At 39.5% G+C, this 15,100-nt stretch overlaps 1 protein-coding gene across 1 annotated transcript in view; it reads left to right on the top strand. All coding sequences in view use genetic code 11, as the record gives it.

The window, feature by feature from the left end:
- EGR_00586 (putative cation-transporting ATPase) overlaps positions 1–15,100 on the top strand; it is a gene marked incomplete at both ends in the record, with an annotated part of 46,675 nt that overhangs the window by 21,059 nt on the left and 10,516 nt on the right. The window contains 8 exons of the mRNA XM_024489835.1: positions 636–773; positions 2,734–2,854; positions 2,919–3,137; positions 3,212–3,476; positions 4,215–4,452; positions 7,371–7,691; positions 12,163–12,396; positions 13,770–13,966. Coding sequence (XP_024355832.1) covers positions 636–773; positions 2,734–2,854; positions 2,919–3,137; positions 3,212–3,476; positions 4,215–4,452; positions 7,371–7,691; positions 12,163–12,396; positions 13,770–13,966 — 1,733 coding nt within the window. The remainder of the gene's footprint in view (positions 1–635; positions 774–2,733; positions 2,855–2,918; positions 3,138–3,211; positions 3,477–4,214; positions 4,453–7,370; positions 7,692–12,162; positions 12,397–13,769; positions 13,967–15,100) is intronic.

Genomic DNA, 15,100 nt, shown 5'->3' with positions numbered 1-15,100 from the left:
CTTATTCGATTTAAAAAATCGACGGCTTCAGAATTGGGAAACAAGGCAGATCTTAAATCTTTCCACGCATTAGTATCATCCGCGGCGAAAATTATGCACGATTTCTGTAAAATGTTGGGGTCAGACATTACAAATGTACTCAGCTGAACCTCTGAGAGGACCGCCTAGAAATTATTCATTTTCATGACCGTCGATACTTAGTTCTGAAAGTGCCTCATATAATTTACTTGTCGGGGACGAGAAATAATGTGAGGTCCATCTGGCACTGCGTTAACAAAGGCTACATATAAAAGTATTGTGAAATTTGGGATGAATGTAAGGCTTTTGTAGGATTTCACAACTTGGCTGCGAGTTGGAAGAATCATTGTTCAGTGGTGAACTCGGATTGCTATACGTAAATTCACTCTTTTCTCGATTAGCCTCAGGCTTCCTTTCGTGATTTATCGGTGCTACAATTACGTGAATAATGACTTCGCTGGCTGTTAGAAAACCTTGAGCTGTTATATATATTTACGGATGCTTAGCTGTTCGTTTATTATCCGAGCTTTCTAACCATTGAATGATTCATTTTTAGCGGGCATAGGTGAAAGATGGAAATATTATCTTGGTCTGTTTCACCCTTCAATGGGTTATAGGCACTGCAGACCCGAGAAGGAACCGTTACAAGCTCTTCCTCGAGTGCACCCTCATCATCACCTCGGTCATTCCACAGGAGCTGCCCATCGAGCTTTCCCTGGCTGTCAACACCTCCCTCGCCTCCCTCTCCAAAATGCGTACGTTGGCTTTTCTGCAACCCATCTCATCCCGCCTCATTTTACCCAACCTTACTAGGCGCACTGAACTGCATGCACCGGCATTTGCATGCAGCACGTCTTTTGCTCATTCATCCGTTCACTCCTTTTCTGCTCAATAAGGGTATATGGATCCCTCTCACTGCATAAACGAGTGGCGGAGAGAATATTTAAAGCCGATACTTACAGGGAATCGCAAACCTCCTGAATGGTAGATTTCAAATCATCTGGAGTCACTCCTTGGTTATCTCCCTTAAAACGGTTGTCTGTAGATAGTTCTATTGTAGTGATAAGGAAGAGTTACAGCCTAGAGGTGTGAACGATGTGATTAGAACCTCGCGCAACTGAAGTGGAGACAGAGGGTGGTTGACATTGGTGCAAAACTAAACTGTCAATTAACATACTACGACATTATCTGTGCGATTTGTCCTCGTCATAGGTGATTGGCATGATCTAAAGGTGGTAACACGCATGGTATATTCGTGTTGTCTGAAAATTTTACGAAAGATGATTTTCCGTCCCACTTTTTGATTACAAAGGCTTTTTTAGCTGAATTGAGTTTCCCAATTTGCAAATCTCAGACCTCCTGTGACCCCAGAGAACTGCCAAGATCTGTCTTATATCCTGCTACTTATTAATATTTTAGTAGCGTCTCATGGAAAAGGTGCTTAAATGTTAAAAAAATTCCATTTATCACGATTACCCTCTTTAAGCGAACCGAATGCTCAATGCATACCGACATCTTAGCTTCCGTTTATTCCACGAAGATTTTTCAGATTTACAGGATGAGCCTCGTGCGATTCGGGAGTTTTTCTGCCCCACACCTTTTAGTCTCCCTATCCTAATTTCAAATTTCCAGTTAGATGCTGAATCGGCTTTTTAAAGTATTCTCAGAGCAGAAGATACATTAATTGGGCCTTGGAAGCTAGAAGTTACATATCACGTTTTGTGCACTTTGACAGTCTTTTCGGTCCTACCCTCATAGATTTAAAATTTACATTTCTTAAACTAGTTCTGAAGTTTGCTCTTTAAAAGTACGATTACTCGTTGAAAGTCTTTTTTAAGGAAACTATAAAATTGGCTCGTATTCGTTTGACTCGAAGAAAAGAATACATTTCTTTATGGTAGTTCAGATTATGTGGCTCTGGGTATGAATAATTTTTTGGTTGTGAATGTGCTTGTACTTAATTTGACAGGACAAGTGCTAAGTCCACTTGTCGGAAAGCATAGCACTGAGGGGCAAAATGTCGCAGAGACATGTGTTACGACAGGTACTTAAGATTTGATCGTGAAAGTGCTTACATTGAGGTTTAGTCGGTACCTTTGATCTCAAGTGTCAAACTCTTAAAAAACCTACTTTGGCTGAAAATCAAGGTGCTTAAATGGTCATAAGTCGTATGGTGAATGATTTTAGGAGGCATAGTTTTCGCCTGAAATCCTTACTCAGACAAAATTGATGCCTCTTGGCTGTAGAACTTTCACAACCCGTGGAGAAAAAACTACTGCGCCTGTTGATACGTCATTGTTGAAGCAGAGTTCTGTAGTGCTCATTAAGAATGACCTGTGACAAGATTTTTATCCGGTAGTGCCAATCCCGTCATTTTAATTTCGGAAATCATTTCAATGCTACTTTTACTCAAATTAATGAGCCTATTTTCTACTAAAGATACTCAAACTAAAAGCACTTTTCATGCATACCAAATATATGACCCTCCTAAAAATCTACTTATTTCGCAGTAGTTAGTTAATACAGACTTAATTTGCTTAGAATTAGGATCTTTCTTGAGGTTGATTGAATTATAGTATTTACTTAATCAGCAATTCTTAGCTCAGCTTTATTTGAGATGGTAACCGTAATATTTTGTTGATCTAGTCTCTTTGATCTTCTGTGTTGAAAATTATTAGGAATTTCCCATTAAATCAGTTGGATCCTTTGTTATAGTGATCTACTGTACCGAGCCTTTCCGAATTCCTCTGGCCGGTCGTGTGGACATCTGTTGTTTCGACAAGACTGGCACTCTTACTGAGGATGAAGTCGTTGTAGAAGGTGTCACTGGTCTTAAGTGAGTTCTTTTAATTCCATTTCTCACTCATTCGCCGCCGCTATTGCCTATGCTTGTTTTTTAGTGGTGAGCTGGCCGAAAAGATCATTCCTGTACGCAAGTGTCCCCTTCCCACCATCCAAGTTCTCGCCTCTGCCCATGCCCTTGTCCATTCTGAGTCCGGTCTCCTTGGCGACCCTCTGGAGAAGGCCATGCTCAAGGCTGTCGGGTGGAGTCTCAACGCTGAGGGTGTGGTGCATGGCAAAACCACTCCCCGGTCGCCTCCATTGCGCATTTACCAGCGGTATGCTTTGTCCGTTGAACCAATTTTACTGGGAATAGTAAGTAGGCTGATTTTTATATTGTCAACACGCTCAGATTCCGTTTCACGAGTCAGCTGAGACGTATGTCAACGGTGGTGGGCTACCAGGGCACAACCGATGTGGATTTAACCTACATGGCCTGTGTAAAGGGTTCCCCAGAGGTGCTCAAGTCGATGTTCGTGGATTTGCCAATGGACTACGACGACGCCTACCTCCAGATGGCTCGCAGGGGTGCACGTGTGCTTGCTCTGGGTCACAAGACACTGGGACGACTTAGTCATCAGCAGGCAAATTTTGAATTACTTGCAATGGAAATTTATGTATCCATAATTTGCACGTTCCTTTAATTAAATAGACATCCCCATGGTTACACTAAATTGCGGAATTTCAAAAACTGTTATTTGATCTTATTTTGGTTTTATTGATTAGTAATTCCCAGGAAAGATTACAATTAGGCTTTAAGCATGAGGCGAATCCCTTTTCCAGTGATCGGGAATTTTTTTCATCAAGTGCATGATATATGTATGAGTGTCGTTGTAATTAATAAAAAATGAGCTAAAACTCAAATTCAAACAAATGTTTTCACAGACTAATGATGAATGGTCAGTAAGTTGGTGCTGTCAGTTCACCTTAGTAAATATTTGTGAACATTTCGGTTGTGATTTAAATGCGTAATACTCAGTTTACTTTCGCTTAAATTCGTGCATTATCGCAAACTATATAGAAAAGTCACAACAGACCGATCGGAGGCGTAAAATTGCATTTCTGTACGTTAGCGAAGAATGAATTTAAAACTTTACAATTGAGTTCCACAGTATCAGCATAACTCTTAGGAAAATAGTTCTTTCATCAAATTATGCATTTGTATCACGCGCACTAGCCATACATTTGACTACTAGTAATATATTGTTTCTTATTTTTAATCGAACTGATTGTTCATTTTGCGGCAAAAGTACTCCTTTTATGAGGCTGAAGAGAGCAAAACCGCATAACAGACAGATTTACTAAAGTGGGGCTAGTTTTACGCCAGATATGGGTCTCCTGCGGTACGCACGTAGGTTCGCGAGTTAGAGCGCGAGGAAGTGGAAAGTAACCTGACCTTCGCAGGCTTCGTGGTGATCTCATGTCCGCTGAAACCGGATTCACTAAAGGTCATCCAGATGCTCAAGTCTTCATCGCACCACGTCACAATGGTCACTGGTGACAATCCGCTCACCGCGTGCCACGTGAGTGATCTCTTAGGCATCACGCGCAAGGATATGCCCATCCTCGTCTTCACGCCTCCCAACGAACTCGGTATGTTCTGCAGTGTCAGCCGGAAGAATATTGATGTGTTCTTTTCTCGCTATACCAATCCGACTTTTCACCCGTCTGATTTTTAATTATTTTGAGGATTCATGCCAAAGGATGTTATTTTTCCATTAGTTCATTGGTTCCCGTCTTTTCTGATTTTTGCTTTCTACTCCTAGTTATCCAATAGCAATAACTTATTTGGGCTCTGCTACTGTTAGCTGTTTAGTAGATGCAACTGAATAATGCTTTATTAATCACATGCTTTTACGACGTTGAATTTTCATTCCGTAACGTGGATGGACTCTCTTAAGTGAACTGTTACATGGTCACACTTTTAAAGTGGTTTGTCATGTTGATTCACGTATTTAGAGCTAATGGTGGCACCAAACATTTACCTTCTGAAATGTTTTTTCCTATCGAAGTCTGCAAAAAGATGTTGGGAGGCATACAAGGAAAAGTCACAAGGTTGTCCATTTTCATTAAAGTTTTGATTTTACAAGGAGTCAAAGTGAGTCTTCACTTTTGTACTGAATCCTGCTCTTGGTTTAGCCCAATAAGTCACGCATTTTTGAAATGACACACTAGGTTTGTCTCGCGCTAATGGTAGCCATGGTCACACCAAACATCGGTTAATTTTTTCAAGACGCGTCATGCTTGATAGTCACAACCATATTACTGAAAATTGTCCCAGCACCTTGGTCATTCTGGTTCCTTTTAATGTATTTTTCTGTTACTGTTCGCTTCAACTGTAGCCCTCCATAAAGTGCATCGAGTGGCAGGGATTGCTATTCACTCCGCTAGGAATTTTAACGCGTTCTTTATGGTTTTACATTTTTATGGTTCTCCTAAGTTTACACTATTTCGCTTTTGCCACTAGCTCACCATTCAGGTTGGCATAGGAAATGACCTCGTCCTTCACGCAACAAGTGTTGTTTCGAATATACTAGCCTTCAAGTGTTTCGGTGTTTTCCAATGTCAAATGTGTATCGCTTGATCATAGCGGATTCCTCTACGCAAAACAGATCTTATTCTAGCATAAAACGTTGAAAGTAGCGTTGATGCTGGGTTTTTTTAGAATTTCTGATGTTCTATGTGAATATCAAAAGCGATCCGTCAAAAATAATTAAATCTGTTCTCGATCCACTACTTATTATTGCCATCACTAAACGTTGAATCCCCATCAAAGCAAGTTTTTAAGCCAAACAACCGGATTATTTTTTTCGTGATTGACGTTGGAGCGTGATTTGGACCTTGACATGAAATGGAAAAAGTTAAAACAATCTGGATGTGCTTCGTAAAAGGGACATGGAGGTTCAAGTGGTCAAGTCGTAATTTCCCTTGGGTCGACTTATTACGCACAGGACATATCAAGTGTTTGAGACTTTATCACTGTTTCAACAAGCTTTGTTTGGAAAGTTTGCTGTCTCCAGCTTTGAGAATCTTTTCCACGAACGTTTACTTAGGTACAAGAAAGTGCATCTTTTCCAAAATCCTATTTAACTCAACGTAAAGGGCACAGCTTGGAGGTATTATCAATGGGCCTCTTTTTCACTATTTCCGTGTGTTCCATTCGTACCACAAGATTCCTCTTCTACTAACTTACAGTTTACTATTTGCACGAGTTAACAGAGGTTTTACCAATCGGCAAAGAAATATGGTAGATGATTCCAAATTATCTTTGCAAAACAAAAAGGATGTTCCCTATTTTTAAGTGAGTCCATTTGCTAGTTTTCTATTCCGGAGGTTTTTTTCTAACTTCAGGAGCGTCGTTGGTAGTTTTTTGATGTATCATCGTTTGAAAAATCCGAATATAAGTGATTCCTCCACGAGTCAAACTGGAATAGATTCCGCACTTCAATTTTATCTCCGTATATTGAATTTTATGCCTTATGATGATGTTTTATTCTTCCATGCATACAGATAAATTCATTTTCATTGTTGTATTTGCATGAAATTTAATTGAGTTATAAGCTCTTGAAACAGTGACTGATCCCTTATTTTCTCAACATTTTCTTCCTACTGAAGCTAGGAGATTTTAGATATAAGCCACTAAACAGTTATTGAATCAAGTAGATAGCGAGGGAGTGGTAAATGAAGGGGTTACGAAAATAAGTTATTTTTGCCAAAAATTGGCAGTTTTTTATCGTGATCGGAAGGAATGGAGTTAGTGTTCTGCCATCCCTTCGTTACCGCTTCTAGCCCTAAATAAACCTTTCCGTCAAGTTATTCTCTTATTCATGCCTATCATTCGGAGTACATCAAAATTATGAAGTTTGCAGCAATTTTACATTAACAAATGTTCATTTCAATTGGCTAAGGTTTTCTTAAAGACAACTCGTCAAATTGACTTCTTCACGATTATGCTGCACACGTTATCGCCGAAACCCTTCTGTCTTATTTGAAAGGAAGTATTTGTGCTTATTCATAGTTATCTGTAGTGCCAAAGGTATCTCTCAGCAAATTTTACTTTCATAACTTCATGAATAGAATTTACGTGGTAGATTTTGTTGCATTGCTACATGCAGACACACCTGCATAGTGCTTTTTTGCATTCTTTCCCTCCATCACCACACCCATGCGTCTGCTCAAAAAAACGAGCTTCACAATAACCGCGCATGATATCCGTAGCTCATTTTGCTTTTTACGTTTCACTTTTCTCGGTTTTGTACAATTGAAATGAGTCTATTAACTTCTTAAACACAAACGCATCATTGCTACGGGTGAAAATGCATTATTAACGTGCAAAAAGTTTAAAGGTTTATTATTAATGCACGAAAAGACCTGGGAGACTAGTAGCTTAGGCAACTTGAGCAAAAAATCCAAGCCATCAAAGTCAAGACCAAATTATGGGATGCGCCAAGTTGTTTTGTAAAGCCTATAATTGAAGTAAAGATGATTCTCCTACATTGTTGCTAATGCAGATGACAGTTGGCACTGGCAGTCAGTAGATGACAAGGTGGTAGTGCCCTGTGGTACAGTGACAACAACACGGGAGCTGGCGCGGAAATACGAGTTCTGCCTTACTGGCGACGGAATTGAAGAACTTCGCCGCATTTCCTCGTCCTCCTCCGGTAGCTGTGAAAGTCTACTGAATTGTATGCTGCCCAAAGCGAAGGTGCTGTCACGGGTGGCGCCCTCCCAGAAGGAGTTTGTGCTTGCTAGTCTGCGTGAGCTGGGTTACACCACTCTTATGTGTGGTGATGGCACTAACGATGTGGGAGCTCTCAAACAGGCGCATGTCGGTGAGCCATTCTCTTGCTTCATTTATGTTCGTATCAATTATTATTTATTCTAATTTGCCGAATAGTTGTGATTTACTTTTCTGTTGCTTCGATCCGATGGATTTCACGCCATTTTACAGAGGAATGTCACTTGGATGCAATTAAATCAAGTTGATTGTAAACTTTGACTGGCCTTTGCGTCATAATTTCGGGACATCATTTGTCTCATTTTACCCGGTGTCTTAGCCGGGTGATGTGATCTGAAATCCCATGGCAATTTTGTACTTAAACATGTGCTCATGGACTTCTGAAATGACCCCAGACTTCTTCAAAACGAGGGAAAAGAATATGCTGAACAAGTCCGACGATCTTACTGTTATTGTACTTTTACAGAAAGAAAATCAGTAGAAAACCTGTTTGTTAAATGAAATGGATTACCGAAATGTACAGCAATTATGCAACTATGTGGCTGAAAATATAGGTAATTTCTTTTAACTGATCGAACTAAAATTGGCAGAAGAAAAGGAAAATGTGGTTATATTATGGACCCGATTAAAATGCTCCTTTTTTTCATTTTTCAACTCCTATAGAAAGAGGAAGTTGATCATGCTTTTTGGGAAAAGATCTTATCCCAACGCTTGTTTGCATTTTTCCTCCCACGCGGTCAAAGCATCGGCACAACCAGCCTGACTGGTTCCTGTCCTAAAATTGTCAAAATTAAACCGAGAGGGTGTAATTAAACGATAACGTCAAAATGACATCGTCTTTTAGTTCGACACAGCTTGCTCACAGAGTGCACTACAAACAAGATGGGGACTGTTCATTGCTAGATGAAGCGCGTTAGTGAAAAAGAATTTCAATAGCTGGGAATTAGGGCGAGTAGTGTATTGCATTCCATACGCAGATGAAAATTACGTGTATTGAGCGATGTGATGGTGGCTTATTAATTCCCTTTTTTTGTTATTGTGGTTCTGAAGGAGGGGAATAATGGGAAATTAAAAGTTCTCACAGTGGAAAAGAACACTACGTTTACTGAACTGATGGCATAGTTGTCGACTGGTACGTTATTTGTGAGCGAGTAGGAGCGCAGTGCCTGCTACTTGGCGTTGTGTTGAAATGTGGCTTTGGAAATTCGCGCGCAGTGTATGGAAAAGCCGCGGGTTCTGCATGTAACCTTAGGAGTGAAGAGCTAGCATATTTTGCCACGGGGTTAGCCAATGCTTAGTTAAATTAGACGTGCCTAATCGAGTCTCGTTAGGATAGCAAAACAAGGGGTGATTAATTACTTCCATCATTATTCATATCACAGAAGGACAGTTTGACTATTTTCCTCACTCTGAATATTTATCGGACGGGCTTTACACTTTAACGATGCTCAAATCAATCGCCTGCATCATGTTTCTCGTAAATTTCCTCACCTTTTATGCCATTTTAGACATGTTTGTAGACGTGTTAGCTACTAAAAATGCTCTGCTACCGGTTTATGGTCTTTTTTAAATCGAATGATGTCCTCGATCCTTGCTGCCTTCGTGGTACTTATTCATATGACATCTGTCAGGAAATCGATTCTTCCATGATTAATAAGGCTGGTCTTTCCGTGGACGAGGTTGTGGAAAAAGCCACAACTATCGGCTCAGATAAGTTAACCACTAACACCAGGTTGATTAACGAGTTCTGATGGTCTTTTATTGTCACTGTTTTCATTAAAGGTGGATACGGTCTTTGAAGCAGCCTAATTAATCTACCTGGAATTATTGAGGCAGCGAGCATCACTTTTATTAATGAGCCGATGGTGGTTGTAGCGTCTAGTGTCACTAAATATTCCCTCGCTGAAAGCCCTTTCATCATTCATTAGTACATGTCTAGTATCGGACTCGCAAATCCTAGTTGGGCATTTTTGAGTGCTATAGCCCCTGACCAATTATTACAGTTTTGGTTTATAGTGCTTCAACAGTGAGTGAATCTCTCAGGCCAGTGCGGATTTAGACTAATGGATTGACGAGAAAGTGATGACGTTTTGAAGAATTTTTAGGAGTTTTTCCCTTTTTTTCCACAAAGGAAGCTATAGACATCATCTTAGTGTGGAAATAATCGGATTATTTGTTAAAGAGCTAACGAGAGGGCATTTTCATGTAGTTAATGTGGTTTCGGCTCGGATTCTAAAATCGCGTAGTTATAACCTCGTTTTGTTGGATCACATTATGCATGAGTGTTAGGTCGTTTTTTTTTCTCGTTTAGAATTGACTAATTCTGCTGATACCGAAATTCCGCCTCCATTAGCACGCTATTTTCTGCTTTGAGTTATGTTTAGACTTACTAAAAGCATTGCTTCCGTATGGGAAAAAAACCCTTGTGTTTGCCTTTTTATTTTTACGTATTTATTTAAATAAATGATGGTGTTAAGCTTGGATAACGGATTCGTGAAATGTGTTTTATACCATCGCTCAAAAGTTGGTGTAACTCTGATTTTTTCAAGAGAAAATAGTTCAAAAACAAAGTGAATGAGTCTTATCTTTTGTGGTTTTCTACCTAAAATAACCTCTGTCGTATTTTTGATGTGATCTTACGAATCTCAATCAACCGTGTGTGTGTGTTTGTGTCAGCAAAATTTACTGAAAGACTTCGCTTCCTGAATGGATGTGAAGAGGGAATAGAACGAAAACTGCTTTTGCTGTATCAAATCAAACTAGTCTTTCAGTTATCTCTTAGCTTCGATAGGGTAAGTATTGGTTGTTTTTTTTCCTGTACAACACCCCGAATTCGTCATTTTTTGCAAGAGTAGCTTAAGGGTATAAGTAATTACTCCATAAAAGTCTTTGCAACGCATAGTAGCTCACATGGTGGGTGATTCTCGTGCCATTGATAATTAATCTCATTCCGATTAATCACTGTTTATAAATGACCCGATTTTTCAGGTGTGGCGCTTTTAAGTCTGGTGCAGTTAAAACCTGAACGCTCTTCTCCTGTTGAACTTCTTCTGGTCGGAACTCCATTCAATAATCGTGGGGATGGTACCAGCTTGATATCCTTACTGTTCTTATGCTTCCTCGACCTAACGCTAATACTGGTCACGATTCTCAGTCTTGTCCTGCCAAGCTCAACCTAGGTTAATCAACTCGTAAAATCCCTCGATCTTATTAACAGTAATGCTAAGTGAAAGACGCATTAACAAGATTTAGTTCTCACTAGTGGGCTGTCATGGATTATCACTATATTACCTACAAAGCAGGCTTAGCGCCCTTTGACAAGCCCGTAAAATGTGCCTGAGCTTACGCCTTTCTGCTTTTTTCATCCCTACCAAATAACATCATTTATTCCCTTGAAAATTTTGCTGACCTTAAAAATGAGCTATCTTAATGTCTAGACTCATTGCGTGCCAATTCGCTGCTTCATTATTTGATTTGGTGTCTCCGATACATTGATTAGGGTTGAAGAATGTCAGTGACCATTTTTTTGCTGCCGCATCCCCACTTGACACTTTTTGTTCTGATTGTTGAAATCGGACACAGGATTAGCTCCTATTTTAGTTATTTTTTTCTGGAAGAGGTTGATTATTCAGCGATCGTTTACGAACATTTTTGTTACATCAATGCTTGAGTTACCGTTTTCGTGAACTGCTTGGATTGACATTCACGAATAATTTGGGAAAGGGCAGAACTACTTACTATTCGTTTGTTTTCTTTACATTCCCACGTAGACCTTTTAGATCCTTTACAAAACCACCGATTTTTAATTTTTGGAATCGTTTCTCTTCTTGATTTTCATTATTTTCGACTCTTAAACAACCCTTTATACCTTAAATTTTACAAATTTCTTTAATCGTCGACCCATTGTAGTTGTTCTTAACTAGTAAAGCACTAGGGCGAGGTGAATTGGTCCATAAGGGGTCAAGTGGATCATTCCACTCGCTGCAAATCGCGAGTGTTTTGCATCTATCCAGTAAATTGGCGACAGAAATATACGGACCTTGACCGAGTGACAACGTGGATTGCTCGTAGTTTTTAGCTGCGAAACGGAGTGTGATTCGATGCAGAATGTTCAAGTGTGACGGGAATCTAACATTTCTGAATACCTACTTTTAAAGTTTCCCAACAGTGCTTCTTGCTTTTCTAAAATTAACAAAACAGAGAAATCCAACTTGCGGCTGGACAATAATGTTAGACCGAAACTAAATTGTGGCAGCCTATTAAAACTTATCGTAAGTTCAACCCTCCAACTTACTTACGGCTTCTTGATAACGCTCTCTGGCTATCTGACTTTTCAGCAGCATTGAAGAATCACCGTTTGAAGACAAAGAAACAGCTCTGTTGAACTGGCTTCGGTTCGGGAGAGGGTATTAAACGCAGACGAAAAATCAACATTTTCAAAATTCTTTTGCAGCGCTTCTATCATGCTAACTTTTGTCAACTTCAAACAAATAGAGGAGTTGTTATTTTTTTACAAAGACATGGTTTTTGCACTTCGTCACATTTCTTGCGCCGTCTCCTTTTAGGCGTTGCATTGCTCAATCAGACTCCGATTATGACACCTGCGAAAAACGGTGTCAAATCAGCGTACCAGTTACCATTGTCGGTGACGCAGCCACAATCCGGACGACACCGTCAGCCCTTTGGTAACTCAAAGACACTCCAGGACCTTGCTGCCGATGACGAGGTGCCGATTGTACGTCTGGGCGACGCCAGCATTGCTGCTCCTTTTACCGCCAAGATGTCTTCCGCTATTGGAGGTTGGTTACTGCCCTAATTTAGACCATCCTTCTTTTTCGCAACTATGATATCAACCACCCAATTTATCGTTTCTTTTTTTTGATCTCTCAAATGAGGCGGTTTATACATGTACGATTTTAATCTATTTCCCTTCTTTGGTTTCATTACTTACTTTCTACTTTTCTCCTTCTCTTCCACGTGCCAAATGGCGTTGCAAAATGACTACTGTTTTCGGCAGTTCGTCTTGAGACATTTAATTTTTATACAATAGCAAAACGAACTCAAATCGTTTAGTTGATGCTTCCGCTGGCGCCTTGTTACTTAAAAAAGCTGGAGTGGTTTAAGGGTAATGGCTGGAGAGAAAAGCAATCTTTCTACTGCCAATTATTTCCCCCAATTGATCTTAAATTTTGCCTTTTTATTATTCCAGATTTTGCTTATTTTCTGCTTTCGCGCCTGAAGTTAGTGCAACTTGTTCCCGGACGTAGATTCCAAATTATAGCTTCGGAGTTTGGGTATATAATTTTTCACTCATTCAAGTAGTGTTAATGAAGTTTTTTTACAGCATAAATTTAAATTTAGAGATTAGAGCTCTATTAAAATCAGACATTTTGTGCAGCCTCGGACCGAATGTTAAGTACTTCGTAGCATGACAAACGCTAATTGAAGCCAATTGGTGCCGCCTTGCGGCACCAGTTTATCTTCAAAAGGCCACAAGTATGTTTTTCCCCTGGTTTTTTACTTGTGTTATGTATGCATCTAATATAGAGTATTTTTTGCTAACGATCGTCTACCCCCATCATTCAACATTATGCTGCAACTTGAAGTAGGAAAATGCTAATCTTTAGGAATTTTCGTCTATGCTGATGCTAATTTTGCCACCTTGTTGAGGGATCACTAAGGCAAAGTGACTTTTAACGCTTTTTCTCCAGTTTTTTTTTCATTGTCACTGTGTTTGGGACTTTTACTATGCTCTACCCCTACGTCTTGGTACCATTTGTGAATAGATTGGCTATAATTGCTTCACTTTTATCGACAGAATTTGGTGATTCACTAATTTAAATAAGATGAAACAAATAGCCGTGATGATTGTTGGAGTTCTGTCCTGATAAGGAATCCACAGTCTCAAACAACATCTAGTGCTAAGGGGATGCAGTGGTTTATTTGTCAAGTAGAACTTCAAATTAACATTATTCATGACTTAGAATGCTTTTGAGGCACTTTCCATTTTGTCAAGATCATTATCCTTACCCTTCAAGAGGCTCGCGTGTTATAAAATTTAACAAGTGCGTTGTTATTTGTTGCATTTAAACGCAGTTAGAAATTGGTGTAACGATTTGCGCTGTGTGATGGTACTTATTTTTTCCTTTATATCTCTGCTTTCTCCCTTCAGTTTGTCACATAATTCGCCAGGGTCGCTGCACCCTCGTGACGACGCTGCAGATGTTCAAAATCCTCGCCATTAATTGCCTCATCTCTGCCTACAGTCTCTCAGTGCTCTTCCTGAAGGGCTTTAAGATCTCCGACTGCCAGACCACCATCCAGGCACTCCTTATGACCGGTTGCTTTCTCTTCATCTCGCGCTCCAAGGTCAGTTGGCTTATCAGTCATTCCTATCAATCCATCTGGTTTGAATGTGATCCAAAAGTAGGGGAATGGTGTTTGTTCATATTTTTTTCGGATGTATTTTCAGTCTTCCAAAAATTCTTCGTTAGTTGTCAAGTTTTAAAAGGGATGGAAATTTATTGAAAAGAATTTTGGACAATTTTAGCCTTTCTGGACTAAGTTGGTTGCACAAGTTCAGCGTCATTCCCCCTATTCGTTTATCCCACCATTTGTTTGATAGTTGTCTAATTCTGCTTCTAAACTACTTTGCGTTAAAAAAGCTTTAAGATGAGCGTGCTACGTTGAAGGTAAACTTTTCGTCTGATGGTTGTTCGATTTACAGAAGTGTTATAATCCGAAATCCTTCCATACCTCCAAAATGCTGTTTTATCGATGGTTTTGCCTCGCACCACTACCTGGCGAAAAATCGTTGACGGTCTGCAAGACACAACCTATTAATGGTATTTAGGCTATCAATATTTAGGCTTTTTTATTAATTTGGTAAGAATTTTATTGTGCTTCATAATTATTAAGATAGGCAAAAGTGGTAGCTTTGCTGTTACAATTTCGCGAAGTCGTGAGCGCTTAACTTGTTTTAAACATTCCGTACCATTTAAAACCTCTCATCCCTCAGCACTTATAAGCAGGTAATTCGGCATTTCCTATCGACTTAGAAACGAAACTGAATTAGAAACAACGTGAGTTTTGTGGGAGTCAAATAAAGGGTTTTCCTGTTTCCCACAGTGATTAAGACTTATTTTAATGAGAGAATCTCTTTTCTCATTCCTCTTTGCTGCAAATCTTATTAAAGATGGGGCTGATATGGGTCACAATAAAAAGGTTTATTTCCTTTCATTCTTGATTCCGCTTTGAAACTTTTGTTTTAAATTCCATCGCTCGATGACATCGAAAAGCCTTGTCCATTGAGTAAGGTTTATACTGCCAACAAAATTTACCAACATTTGCGCTTCATTAGCACCACCGAATCATCGTTTAAAAAATTGTTCCCAATTCGAATTTTGGTAACAAATAAATATGGCACTTCTTTCCTATTCTTCAATTGTTTTTCGCTTCTTTCTTAAACTCGATTCTGATTTTTCTCTTTTTTTGACTCGTTGC

This window comes from Echinococcus granulosus (genome assembly GCF_000524195.1).
Source record: "Echinococcus granulosus chromosome Unknown EG_S00002, whole genome shotgun sequence".
Lineage (NCBI taxonomy): Eukaryota > Metazoa > Platyhelminthes > Cestoda > Cyclophyllidea > Taeniidae > Echinococcus > Echinococcus granulosus.
This window is presented reverse-complemented; position numbering and strand designations above follow the sequence as displayed.